This window comes from Drosophila persimilis, unplaced genomic scaffold (assembly GCF_003286085.1).
Source record: "Drosophila persimilis strain 14011-0111.01,24,50 unplaced genomic scaffold, DperRS2 tig00000000-arrow-pilon, whole genome shotgun sequence".
Lineage (NCBI taxonomy): Eukaryota > Metazoa > Arthropoda > Insecta > Diptera > Drosophilidae > Drosophila > Drosophila persimilis.
In genome coordinates, this window is record NW_020825288.1 from 3,788,447 (window position 1) to 3,802,233 (window position 13,787).

Sequence of the window (13,787 nt, forward strand, 5' to 3'; positions counted from 1 at the left end):
ATAGTACATTGGTCTCGAGAACGAGAACGAGAACGAGAACAGGCATAAGATGGTTTTGTGTGGCAGCAAAACGAGATGTTGGCTAAGCGAATTTGTGTTTTATTGTTTGCACAAGCAAAAAGTTTTCCACAATCACACAGTGGCTGCCCAGCTGCCCCAAAGCAGCACTCCCCATACCCCCATCCGCCATCCACCATCCGGGCATCCATCTGAGAGTGTGTGCATTTTTAACGAATCTCTAACAAGCTTTTCCTTGCTCCAGACCCGGTCCTGGGCCAAAGGGCTATTGTTATCAAAGTTACTTCGCCTTTGGCCTGCTCTGGGGAAGATCTTCCCAATTGCTATTCCTATTTTCAGCATCTTTCTATCTTTCTATCTCTCTATCTCCAGCGGTCGAAAGCGGGTCTGGTCTGCCTCCGACTTCTGTATGCTGGCAAGTGCCATTGAGACGGATTTTCGGCCATTATACGGCAGGCATCTAATGTGATTTTCATCTGGCACGTCCTGCGTCCCATCCCAACCCATTCCCCATCTTCAACTCCATTCTGCGCGTGCATTTGGTTGCATATACTTTTCGGGCAACAACATTGCATAATCAAATTGCACTTTTGGGGAGAGCCCACACAGCCAGCAGCAATTTAAATGTTCGGTGCCGGCCACTAAATTATTGAATTCAATAAGAAACCAGCCCTGGAATAAGTCCCCGGATCGGAACCCCAACTTCTCAGCCACGACCAATCCCCAGACAGAAATCAATGTGCAACTTATGCGCACATTCTGCATACCATGCCCCAAAAGGGGCAGCAGCAGGAGCCGAATGTGCGACTCGTACGAGTAGAAAGTAGAAAGTGAGATGGCGAAACGGATACACTATGCGCTGCTCCCTTTAGGGGCATTTGCACTTGCACATTGCGAAGGCGATAAGAATTTTCTTTCTTATTTTCAAATGAAAAACAACCCAGCCATACGGCCCGGCCACACCGCCACACAGCCACACACAGAATGCCTTCGGCTAAGCTCCAACTGCAACTGCAACTTCGAGAACAGAGAAACAGAGAGGGAGGGGAGCCACCGACTGAGGTTGAAGTCACTGGAAAAATATTCAAAAGGCAACAGCCATTGATATGGACACGTGTCCGGGTCCGTGTCCGTATCCTTGTCTGTGTGTGTGTGTGTGTTTGTCTGCATGTGTTAAAATATGTTAGCTTGATGGTTTAACATAGAAAAAAGTACATACAGCGAAAAGGTGGGGGCACACATATTTATAGATATAGAAGAATGTTTGCACACGGCAAGGGGTGCAAAAAAAAGAGAGCAAAGAAATGTGCAACTTAATATGCAACGCATAGGTGCCGTTTGGATACTCTTAGAAAACATAAGGGACTTTACATATGAGTACCTATAAATTTATGTTTATAATTAGGCTGGAAGTTAGGTATTATTTGGTTATTATTATAATTATTGGTTAATCTGCAAGGAGTTGTGCACGAAGCATTGTAGAATACAATATATGGAAATTACTAAGACTATTTACTCCGCTCGTTAAGTATCAAAATATACTTTAAATTTCATTTTAGATTCTTCGTTTCCAAAGGTTTAAATTGGTTCATCAAGACTCAATAATTGATATTTCTCGCCTACTCGTAGTTTTCTGCAGTTCAAAGAATATAGCTAATCCCCAGCTAATTCCACCTTCATAACTGAATAGATATACCCTTTCAAGAGTAACATTTATGTTGCATATCGTGCAACGTGGCGTATGCGTTATGCATATACTGTGGGGGCACAAGCCAGAGGAAAAAGACAGAGAGATAAAGCAGTAAAGGGCGGACTCTGACAAAGATATAGTCAGATAGATATACAAAAGCGGGTTAGCATACATGTAATGTGGCTTACCATTAGGCAAAGGCGGAGCAGGAGGAGCCCCATCAAGGGAACTCTCTCCGAATGCCCGTGGGGCGATGCTAGTCGTACATTTTGTTCGACAATCGCTTAAGATGCGAGCACTTTCAAGCCAACTCACCTTCAGTAAAATGGCCAGCAAGTGTTGCAAGCTAAGACCGCGTTGTAGCTCCAGAAAGAGACCAGCTCCGCTGGATTGAAGGAAATTTCCCACCACCTGCTGAACGCCACCGCGTAGGATCGGATCGCAGTGATCGTGGAAGAGCAGCACATCCGATAGGGCCTGGCAGCCAGGGGTTGGTGGTGGCGCTTCCGTGTCGAAACTAATTCCCTTCCGACTGCGCATGGATTTGGTTCGCTTGGGCGGTCGTGGCGGCAGGCTCATCGGTGGCGTATCCTGCGGGGCAACTGTGGGACGATAGGCGCTGCCAACGATCTCCGACTTCGACAGGTGGTCCCCGCCGGTGGGTTTCTTGCTGGACTCCGCCGCGGAGATGCTCCGAAGTAGGACCGCTGCATCGGCACTGCGACTGAGCGTGGGCGCAGATAATTGCTGTAGATAGGCCGGACCAGTACTGGGTCCAAAGTGATCGTCCTTGATGTCCAGCAAGAGCTGGTTGTCCTCGGTGTCCGCTTGTATCAGAGAACTGTCCAAGGGCTTCTTGTCCGCCTCTGCCTGAGAGGTGTTGCTGCTCTGGGGGCTAGAGAGCTGAGTGCTGTCTCCACTGCCCACCTGGCTGGCATCTTCCAGGAGCTCCAGCTCCTGTTCGGTAATCTCCAGGCTTAGCTGGAGGACACGCGGCGTCAGACGCACACACTGAGCGATCACAGCCAGCGAGAGGCTCTTAATAGACACTCGACTCACGCTGTCCTGCTGCAGAGCCGCTGCCTGGCCGCCGAGCAGGAATCGTGCGGCCACCAGGCGGGCTGTGTAGTAAATCAGCGACTGCTCCAGGATGCTGCCAATTTTCACGCTGATCAGGGCACGTCCCACAATGGTCTGCTTGAGCGGCGAGTTCTCCACTAGAAAGGGATTAGCTGGCGGGAGGGTAGGCGGTGGCAAGAGGACTCCTAATTAGCTCCTCCATTGTGTGCGACAGCAAGTGACTTACCATTGGGCGTGCTGCGGCGTTGCGGTGTCTCTGGCTGATGGGCCACGGCGGGTGCATCCATCATCAGGGCCGTGGAAGCCGTGTAGGAGGCGGTAATCGAACAGGAGTCATCCGCAGTCGTGGGTGTCTCCGCAATCGAGGAGTGGCGCTCCGGTGGCCCGATGCTGCTGCTGGCCAAGGAGCTCAGCGAGAGGGTCAGTGAGGCCGTCGAGACGGCGTCCGATTTATCAGCGGGCGTCGACTTGGAGGGCGTGGACTTAGAGCCAACACTTGATTGACGAAAGAGCTTACTGACCGACTCCGAGGCTGCAAGCAGAAGAGCACAAAAGCCTCTGAGTTAGTGCGTCCAGTCGAAAGTTTAGCAGATAAGTCGGGTTTGACACTAATGCCAGCGATGGCGTTGGCTAATTTGCGGTTCCTCCACCCAAGACCCTACACCCACCTCTCGGGACGGAGACGAAGAGGGCCAATTACCAGGCGCATCGTCTGCTGGAAAATTGCAAACTTTGTAAACAATTGGGGGAGGGACAGGCTGCACTGCACTATGTCTGTGTCTGTCTATGTGTGTGTGTGCCTGAAACCACTAAAACTATTTTCCTTAGCTGCTTTTTATGTTGTTCTATTAACTTGCCCCGCCGCGGGGCAACTCTTCTCTCTCCGTCTGTATTGGAAATTAATTGAAAACTGCAATTCCATAGCAAGTACACAGAGAACAGAGTGTGGAGTGCGGAGCGTGGAGTGTGGAGTGTAGAGTGCCGAGTGCATGCTCCCCCACTGACCACTTAAGTGGGTTAAAAATTGCTGCATCTTTTAGATGCACTTGTTGTGGCTTTCTCTTCCACCCGCTGTTGTTGTTCTAATGGATGTTCCGGCCGCATGCAAGCGCTGTAAAAATTAGAACAGCCACCGATTCCAACTCCAAATGCGAGCTGGAACTGAGGCGAGCGGAAGTAGAAGAGCACTTTGTGGTCATGGCTCTAGCATAGACACATATATGGCCTGATCAGTAAGTAAAACCGCGGACGATAGCCTCATGTAACAGAGAAAAGAAGGATAGCTACGGGCTGGATCTAGGCTTCAATGAACTTGCAGATCCTGGTTTCAAGACTAGTAAGCTATCAGATTTTCTCCTGCGATAGTTTCCGCCAGATAGCTTTGGAAACTGATGAACATATCTGTTTCATATCCCTGAAAGTGTAGAGTCCCTCAAATTCATTCCAATCTAAATGTTACTCCCTCAAAGTGTACTTCAAATTAGCAATACCGTGGCAACGCCGTGGCGTGGCGCTCATAAAACCGCAGCCAAAAATCAGAGAGTGTTTCCCTGCAGTTTTATGGAACTTTCATGCATGTATGTAATTATGCTCCAAGGGGGCTTCCCACGGGGGCTGGCTGCCATTTTATGCTTTAATAGTTTCGCCTCCGTAAAAGTGAAAACAGCAACAGCAACAGCGGGAACGGCAGTGGCAGCGGCAGCGGCAGCTCTCCAACTTCTGTCGAGTAGTTTTTTCCTCCATTGTGGGAATCACGTTTAAAATGAAAACAAAAATGGCACCACACGAAAAAGGGAAATACAACTTTGAAACGCATAAGCAAAGAAAGGGGGAAAAAAAAGAAAACCCCAAACTAGACGACACCGAAAACCGCGTAGGAAGCGCTGGGAAAGAGCGGAAAACGCGCGGCAACAGGATTTGGGGTGGCGTGGGAGGCACCCTCTTTTGGTTGCTGTTGGGTAATTGAGGGCGAAGAGGGCGGCTACTTTATGTTTGACATACAGACGGGGAGCCACACATGCAAATGTTTTTTACAGTTCCACACACAGGCACACATAGAGGCGGAAAAACAATAGGAGGAGCATGAGGCGTAAAAAATTGTTTATGAAAATAGGGTATCCGTGTGGAAAATTGGTGACAATATGGAAAACCGAATGCACTTTCTAGTTTCTCAGCTCAACTTTGATTATCTTGTTGGACAGGTTTATATATAGTTTTTATAGTTTATATTCGTTCATCATTTTCTACAGAGTCTACAAGCCAAAATTGGCTGACCAGGCCGAAGGCTACACAGACAGGGCTGGTGCCATGAAGATCGCCTTATTGATGGGCGAAGTGCTGACTGTGGAAGAGAGCCACATCCTCTCAGCTGCACCCAAGATCCGGATTGGATCAACTCGATCGAACGGAAGAGGGAGACCGTCGGTAGCATGGAGATCCTGGCGGCTATCCACACAAACCACAAACACTTGGAGAAGAAGCTCGACTATATCTGGAGCCTGGAGACTGGCAAATGATCTTCCTCCAAGACACCCCGTTCTTCAAGATTTGATTCATTAAATCACAGTTCAAACACAAAATTGAACAGCTCTATCTCCCCCACTCGCATCAGTAGAGTATTCAAATTGTTGGGGTTAAAGATCGTCACTCTGTTGTAGATGAAGATGGGCGGCTGCGGCTCCGACTGTCGCTATAGCTATAGATAAACATACATACATACATATGTGTACATATTTATAAAAAATAAAAAAATAAACAAAAACAAACAACCGGCAATAACTACCGCGGACGGACAAGCAAAGCAGCGCAAAAAGGCTGATAGCGCATAAGTGCACAACAGCAGCAACAAGAACAATAACAACAACAGCAGTAGCTGCAACAACTGCAACATGGGGCAAAAGGAAACAACAGAACGTAAGAAAAAAACAGCTAAACGCGAACCAGGCAAAGTGCAGCAGCAACTGATGGCTGGCTCTGGCTCTGGGTCTGGCTCCTCTCGTTTTGGCCCGTTCCAGCCTGGCTGGCTGGCTGGCTGGCTGGCTGGTTGGCTGACGGTTCTGGCAATGCTAAATAAACCCATGCCCCACAGATACAGATATAGATACACCACCATACGTATATGTATACGTATACTGTGACACAACATGTAAGCTTGCATACATGCAATTTGAGTAACCGCATTTTATCACGTAACCCATTTGTCTTAACCACTTTGTTGCCAACTTGCAGTGTGATGCTCTGGCCAAGTGGCAGCGGCGGCGGCGGCAGCGGCGCAAGAAAACCAGCAATAAGGTTGGGCCTGGCGGTGCAGTCGAGTGGGTGGGCGGAGCAGCAGCAGGAACAGAAGGAGGAGGAGCAGAAGTACGAGCAAATGCATTGCCATGTTTCAAGCTTAATCCGCATCCCTCGCACACACACGGACGCCCGGACGGACGGACGCACACACATTTACAAGAAATGCCGGATTTAAGCCCAACATTTACGTCAAGTAGATGCGGGTTTTTATATGCACTCACTCTCCTGCCGCATCCCACCCCATCCCGTCCCGTCCCCTTGCCCGCTCTCACTATCTTTACATGGGTAGCACTCCGCCGCTTCGCCCCGCCCCGCCCACAACTCATTCGCTTAATTAGTACTTCCGGCTCAGTGCAGTACATTTCCTTTGTTTATTACCAGCCCCTCCTCAAGCGCACCACCCCTCCACACCAAGCCCATCGCTAACGACAGGACATGGGTCTGGCATCATGTCTGCATTTCTTAGTTCGGTTCTCCTTGGGCTTCCTCTCCCCTACATTTTTTGCTGCGGACCACCTCCAGCTGGTTTATGGGTCAGGGCGAAAAGCGTGGCACACATACATATATGTATGTATGCACATGCGAGGAGCATCCTCACAATAAAATTGATTTTCTCTTGTGTTTGGAAAAGAAAAGTAAACGTTTTAAATATTAAAATAAATTAAGTCAAGGACAAGCAATCAGAAGACACGTCAACTGCAATTCGAGCAAATAGTAGCACCACAAATCGAACTGGCAATACTCTTGCAAAAGGTATTCTGATTCCCAAAAGAACGTCTATGAAAAGATCTTCCTGCTTAAAACCTATCCCACAAGATCAACAGATGAATCAAAGGCCATTCTTTGTGCTTTGGAGCTGCAAGGGGTATCAACAGCTATAGCCCTTGCGGGAATACCCTTTCTTCTTCTTGTTATTCCCATGCTGCTTCTGCTGCTCCTCTTATTGTTGTTCTTTTGTCAACAGAAAAGACAAAATGTTGCAAGCAAGGCGCAATGTAGCGACAAATGATGTATGCAGGCAGCCTCCCCAAGTGGGAGCTGCAACCAATGCTGCACGAATTGCCTAATTTCAGTCGACCCCCGATGCCGTGGAGACTTGCTGCAGCATCAGGAGCATCAGGCACATCAGAAGGAACGACAATTACGCTTCATTAAATCGCAAGTGCAATTGGCAATTCGACGAGAGAGGCAACATGGCATGGAAATTGGTTTTGCCTCCGAGTCACGTCTGTCCTTCGATTCGATTCCCGGTACCCGATGCTGCCGCAATTATGCAAATAATTTCATAGCCCAAAAATTGCAAATAAATGTGGAATTGTACATCACAATGCGAGAGTAGCAGGAAACGGGGCGGGTGGGGAAAAAAGAGGTAAATAGAATTCGGTGGCGCGTCTGCGGCAAACCGTGAAATGCAATAACATTGAATGGAAATAGTTTCGCAGATGCCTCGCTGACTTTGAAGCGATCCACCCGACGTCTAATGAAATATTTATCCAGGTAATGCATAGTCATACGCTGTATAGTCCTCACCTGCGTTGGAGTGCGACAACAGATTGTTAAAGAATGTGCCAATTGTTGTTGCATCGCCGGTTTCTATCGTATCCTCCGATGTGGTCCCCTCCGGTGGCTGTTGCTGCTGCTGCTGCTGCCGGTGCTCTTTGCTGCCAGCAATTGTGATTTCGGCCTCGAAATCGATGCTGTTGAAAGATTCATTGTCGATGTCACTCAAATGCTGGGATTTGTCATCGCTGCCGGCTAGTAGATTCTGCAGAGATGACTGATGCTGCTGCGGTCTGGGCATCCCCCTGACATCGACATCAACATCAATCAGTTTATCGTTCCCCTCTGTCGCTGCTGCTGCAACTCCTCCTCCCTCTCCTCCTCCTTCTACTGCTGCTGTTGCGGACAATTTGAATGCCGCTGACATTGCCTGTTGTTGTTCATTTAGTTGCGACAGAGTTGTAAAGTCATCGCACTCGGCGCTCAGCAGCTCCATGTCATCATCATCATCATCCTCGTCGTCGCCGTCTTCCGTCTGCTGCTGCTGCTGTTGCTCATCCAAACTGCTGCTGGCAACGCATTCGCTGATGCTGCGTGCGGCATTTCTAATGTGGCAGCGCGTCGTTTTTTCGGCTGATAGCCAAAAGGATCATCATCATCCACACACACACACACACACACACACGAAAACGACATGAAAAGAGAGTGGCAGAAGACATGGGTTAGCCTTACAATTTGTGTAAATATTTGTGCAAGATTGCGCTGGCGGCAAATGCAAATTTGGTTTGACCTCGTTGCTGCTGCATGTGCCGCCGCCTAAAAGCATGCACTAATAATTTTCATATGTGCATTGTGTGGGTGTGCATCCGCTTCCCCCACGCTCGCCCTCTTTCGCTCTCTCCGGCAGTGCAATTGCTCAATTTTCTTGATTTCGGCGTGGTCTGTCTGTTGGTTTGTCCATCCGTATGCCTGTCTGTCTGTCTGTCTGTCTGTTGGTCCGTCCCTCTATCAGCATGTCACATTTCCACATGACTGCACACCCACACATGCCCACACACACATGCTGGTGTGTCCCGACTTGCATTCTGCCTTATTTGCTATACCTTCATCAGCAACGGAACTTGCTGCCTCGGTCGTGGCAGCATCTTCCCCAGCATTAATTCCCAACGAGCTCTGGTGGTGGCTCCTCTGCCGCTCCTCCTCCTGCTCCTGCTGTTGACACTTTGGCTGCTGCTGGGGATGCTGCTGCAGTTTTGCATTTGAATTTCCTTCCATTTGCATTGCAGTCTCCGTATTCTGCTGATCCTTAAGCATCTTCTGCTGGTGGTGATGCTGGTGGTGCTCCTCCTGTTGTTGACTTGTCGCTAGTTCGTAATTTTTCAATTGGAATATTTGATTTTTTAATGATTTCCTTCGCCGCAAATACTCATTGTGCTGCAATTGTTGATTGCACAACAGTTGGCGCAAACTCTGGCCCAGACTCAACTGCCCCTCCGCCACAGGCCCAGGCCCAGACCCAGGCACTCCATCCAGGGCCTGGAGTATGCCATTGATGACCTCCAGTGTGGCATTTATAATGGCGTGATTCGTTGTGGGCTGCGTGCTCAGCAGGTGCAGACAATAATCATAAATTTCAATAATTTGCCGACAGTCGGAGGTCGTGGCCTGGTGTTGTTGCTGTTTCTGCTGCTGCCCGACCAGGGACTCGGCATCGTCATGATTATCCGCAGAATAGCCGCGTATTAGCTGCGGCAACAGCAGACGCAACAGCCCCAAGGCGCCCAGCACGCAGTTGCTCTGCTGATCCGTCAGAAGGAGCTCTATAATGGAAGCAGAGAGAGGAGATAAGTTAGTTAATGGAGAGAAAACTTAAGTCTGGGTTGGCTGCTGCTGCCGCTGCTGCTACAAATTAAAAATGCTCTTCAAACTTTTCTTTTTGCGCAGCATGCGTTGGCAATTCCAATTTGCTCAAAGACACTGAAACAGATACAGATGCTCATACAGAGGCGATGCCAAAGATACCCGTCGATAGATAGATACGATACCTTTACCCACTTGCGCGTTTGGCCGGTTTGGCCAATAGCAGTTCATACTTTTCTTTCGTGTTCTTTTCGAAGTTTTCCCTCATATGTTTTGCAACAAATTGCCTCCAATTAAATTTATCTCGTTGAAAAGTTTCCATCTGATATTTATAGACTCCACAACCCAGAACCACCAGAAGCTCCAGAAGCACCAGAAGTAGGAGCAAGAGTTCTGTTCTTGCTCCATCTCTTGGCTCTTGGCTCTCGTGTTGTCTCTCCTTATTTGTCGTTTCATTACGTATACGCCACCAATCACAAAACGCCATGTTGGAAGTTTGTTACTCAATTAGTTTTCATTTTCTTCCTTTGGGGCGCAAAATTGAAAACACTTCTCTCACTCTCTCCTGCTCGCTGGCGAAACTTTTTACATGGCCCTCGGTGGCAGCAGCGGCAGCCAAGTGACTTTGCCACCAGAGCACAACTTGCGGCCTGTTTTCATGTGTATCAATTAATTGCGGCAAAAGCCGCAAGAACTTTCTTCAAAATTGGCGGAGGAGGCATCCGCAAAACGGAACGATCATGCCGGGCACGTTTAAGGACTGCAATTAATAGTTTCTCACACACCCGCACGCACTCAGGTGCTTAATGGTGATGGATATGCGACAATGGAGTCAGAAGTTGTGATGACCAATGACAGAAAAAGCCATTACTTACTCGCATTCTAGAGGTTTCTATCTGTAAGTGAATCGAAAGCTTCAAGCTTCTCCTTTGGGGGCTTCACTTAGTCCTGTCATGGGGTAAACTATGAAATACATTTCGAAAGGGAAATTCCTGGACATTTGGCTATTTATGCTGCCACAGTTGACATGAAAAATAATTTGCACTTTTTGTTTAGCTGCGCATCGTAAATTCTGCATTTCTGCTTTTTTGCTGGCTTTGCTGCAAAGAGCGCCTGCATTTGTTTACAACGTTGATTATCCGCTTTAAAGCTGCACAGGAATGAATATCTGATTCAATTTCGCATGAATTATTGCATGGAAGTGTCCAAGTGCATAAATTTCATTTCGTCTAAGGGCAGTTATATGGGAGCACGGAGCAGGAAGCAAGAGCAGGGAGCAGAAGATGGAGCAAAGCCAGAGACAAACAAACGGAGATGGCAGAGATGGCGGAGATGGGCAGCGGAGGCGGAGGCTGAGGGCAAGGCCCTGGCTGGGCCGTACTTTGTGTCTGTTTGTTGGGGCATGCCGGGGCACAAGTACTCCCGGCTATGATGGGCGACCATAAAAGGAGGCGCCAGACTGTATAAGGATGCGCTGAAGAGTTGCCTGGGCATTGTGCTGGCATTGCCTTTGCGTAGAAGTGGCATACAGTTGACACAGGACTAGAACCAGGAGCACCAGGCAGCGCCAGGCAGCACCAGGAGTTGAAGGAGTTGATTTGAAGGTAAACATTTGGACAAGAAAAGAGCAAAAGGTGAAGTCAATTTCTAATTTAATTCATATGAAACTCCCAGTGAGGTCAGACCCAAGCAAACACTCTTGCAACACAGTAAGCAATTAATACTCAAAAACTATATGTACCTATATTTGGTATAGTAGTTCTCTATATTTCAGATGCACTGGCCACTCGAATTCCTATTTCTAGTTGCTTTATTTGCGCCCTCTAGTCCGATATAAAAACAAAATAAAAAACTATAAATGCTGTAACTAAGGTGCATCTCTGGGCGAAGGTTTGCCAATAATATTTGCAGGAAAATTCAATAAAAAATGATTTGTGTGCGCAATTTTTTAGCATTTTCACATGTCTATGACTTTTGTTGTCGCTGCAGTTGGAAACGAGCATTTGCCGCAGTCCGCCAGTCAGCAAATGCTAAAATAAAACCCATTCAAGTATCGTTGTCTAAAATCATAACAAATTCCGCACAGCAAAAAACAATAAAAGTAGATGTACACCCGATGTACATCTCTCGTCCATCGATGGATGATGGCAAAAGGTAACCAAGAGCCATCCACAAATATAATTTATATCAACTGTCTACACCCTTTTATTGTGGCACAAACCAACCGCCGCCGTAGCCGTCGCCGCCGCCGCCGCCGACGATGGACAAAACGAATATTCATGGATGGGAATGCATTCACAATACCAGTTTTTGAATGGACTCCACTCCTATTCTCACTTTTTCTGTATTTTGCTTTGTATATTGTTGGTCTGGTATTTTTCATGGATTTGCGGCTTTTTAGAATATTAAAAATATTTTTCCAGCCAACCGTCCAACCATATACATATGTATATGTACATATATATGTAGATTCGGCTTTAGAATTTTGAATTTTACACGCTTTTTAAACACCTTTTTCATTATTGATGAGAGTACAGGTTTTTAGAGGAGAGGATAGGAGAGGAGAGGAGTTAAATGGCCAGTAATAGAAGCAAAACTCTTTGACACCAAATCAAGGATTAGTTAACCCAACATGAATAATAAATGAAGGCAGCTTTTGAGAAAAAAAAAAAATACTTTTGCAAATTAGCAGTCCTAGCGGGAATGCAATACACATCAAGTGGATTCAATTCCGGCTTAAAATAAGGCTATCCTACAGTTGGATTATTGCATTCTTATCAGGCGCTTCATTTCCGCTTACCCATCACTTTGTTGAGTCCATGCCTGGCCATGAGGCTTCTGTGGCGTGCATGCTCGATCAGGCTGATGCAATTTTGGGCCGAACAGCGGCGCTTGACTGCACAATCTGCGCCAATGTTGTCCAGAAATATCTACAAAAATAAATACGACAGTTGGGTAAATAGTTCCATGGATAGACCGATGCTTGCAGCTGCTTCCCACCTCCAACAGTTTGCAGGTTTCGCTGTCGCTTAGTCCCTGCTGCACATAGCGGCCAAAATGCTTCACAAAATCACAGAGCGTCTCCTGGAGAAGGGTCTCCTTGCGCTGCGATATGGTGGACATGCATTGCAGCAGCCGGACTGCATACCATTTGATATGCTTCTCTTTGATGTGAGGTGCGTAGTAGGAAAATAGATTCAAGCAAATGCGCAACGATCTAAAAAATAGGTAAATGATTATAGGATTCCGCTGATTGTGGGTTTTAGGTATCCTCCTACCTTTGATTACCATTCCTTTTGATTTCGCCATACAAATCCATCAGTATGCGGCTGACCCGCGTCTTCTCCAGGGCGCGAAAGATCTTGTTGAGATTCTCCTCGGCACTCATTCGCACCTTCGAGTCGAGATCCTCGCAGAAGAGCAGCAGCACATTGGTGGCCGTGCCGCAGTGGGCGGAATAGTTGATGTGCCCCGCCAGTGCAGGTGACATGATGCACTCTGCTATCTGCTGGAAGCAGGTGATCTTCTGCTTTTGGCTGTGAAAAGATTTGGAAGATTAACAAAGTGCACAGGTATGCGCGATGACGTCATAGCGGATGCGCTCGATAAAAATATTATTGATAATGTTTTTGCTGCTGGAATTGTTGGTTCATTAAACTGAGGGCGATGCCGCATTTCGGGCATGGCCTTGACAGTGGAATCGAATCAATATATGCTTATATATAGATGGCATAATGAACAACAAACTGTTGCCGGTCCCCTCCCCCTAAGCATTCGATCCGATGCAGCAGCACACAACAGAGACATTCAACGCAACAAAAGCCACAACCCACCTGCATTCTGTGTTGCGTAGTTGGTCGACAAATCCAGTAAACTTCTCGTAAACGCTGGACCTCGCTTTGTCCATTTCGTTGAAAGTTGTTTGTTTGTTTTTAATAAAATTGCATTTTGTTTTGCTTTTAGCTGCGGAAACTAGGGATGTACAATAGTCGACGCATAACAGAGATGCGCAACAGCTGGGTAGCTGTTATCTGTCACGAGTATTTTTAAGTCACTGCTGTTCCCACATCTATCATCCTAGATTGCATTGAAAATTGAATCGCAATACATACATTTCTTGTCTCCTGCAATATTTATCTTGCATCTTGCAGATGTGCAATGAAAATAGTTTCACCATAATACAGTCATGTCATGAAAGTTCAAAATGTATTAATCTATCAGTCTTGTTAAGTAACAGGATGTTAAGACAACAGTCACTGTATGAGTAATACTGTGACTGTGTTTGTAGCATGACAGCTTGCTCATCTCTACGATAGGCAGTAATCGAATGACACAGCTGGCCTGT

General features: G+C 47.2%; 1 protein-coding gene across 1 annotated transcript in view; it reads right to left on the bottom strand.

Moving 5' to 3' along the window:
- The window catches only part of LOC6594769, a 40,939-nt gene extending 27,579 nt beyond the window's left edge, over window positions 1-13,360 (bottom strand). The window contains exons 1-8 of the mRNA XM_026984434.1: window positions 13,276-13,360; window positions 12,721-12,978; window positions 12,443-12,659; window positions 12,243-12,372; window positions 8,686-9,402; window positions 7,613-8,215; window positions 3,015-3,320; window positions 2,024-2,940 (exon numbers count right to left, since the gene is read on the bottom strand). Coding sequence (XP_026840235.1) covers window positions 2,024-2,940; window positions 3,015-3,320; window positions 7,613-8,215; window positions 8,686-9,402; window positions 12,243-12,372; window positions 12,443-12,659; window positions 12,721-12,978; window positions 13,276-13,349 — 3,222 coding nt within the window. The 5' untranslated portion in view covers window positions 13,350-13,360. The remainder of the gene's footprint in view (window positions 1-2,023; window positions 2,941-3,014; window positions 3,321-7,612; window positions 8,216-8,685; window positions 9,403-12,242; window positions 12,373-12,442; window positions 12,660-12,720; window positions 12,979-13,275) is intronic.
- Window positions 13,361-13,787: the final 427 nt, after the last annotated feature.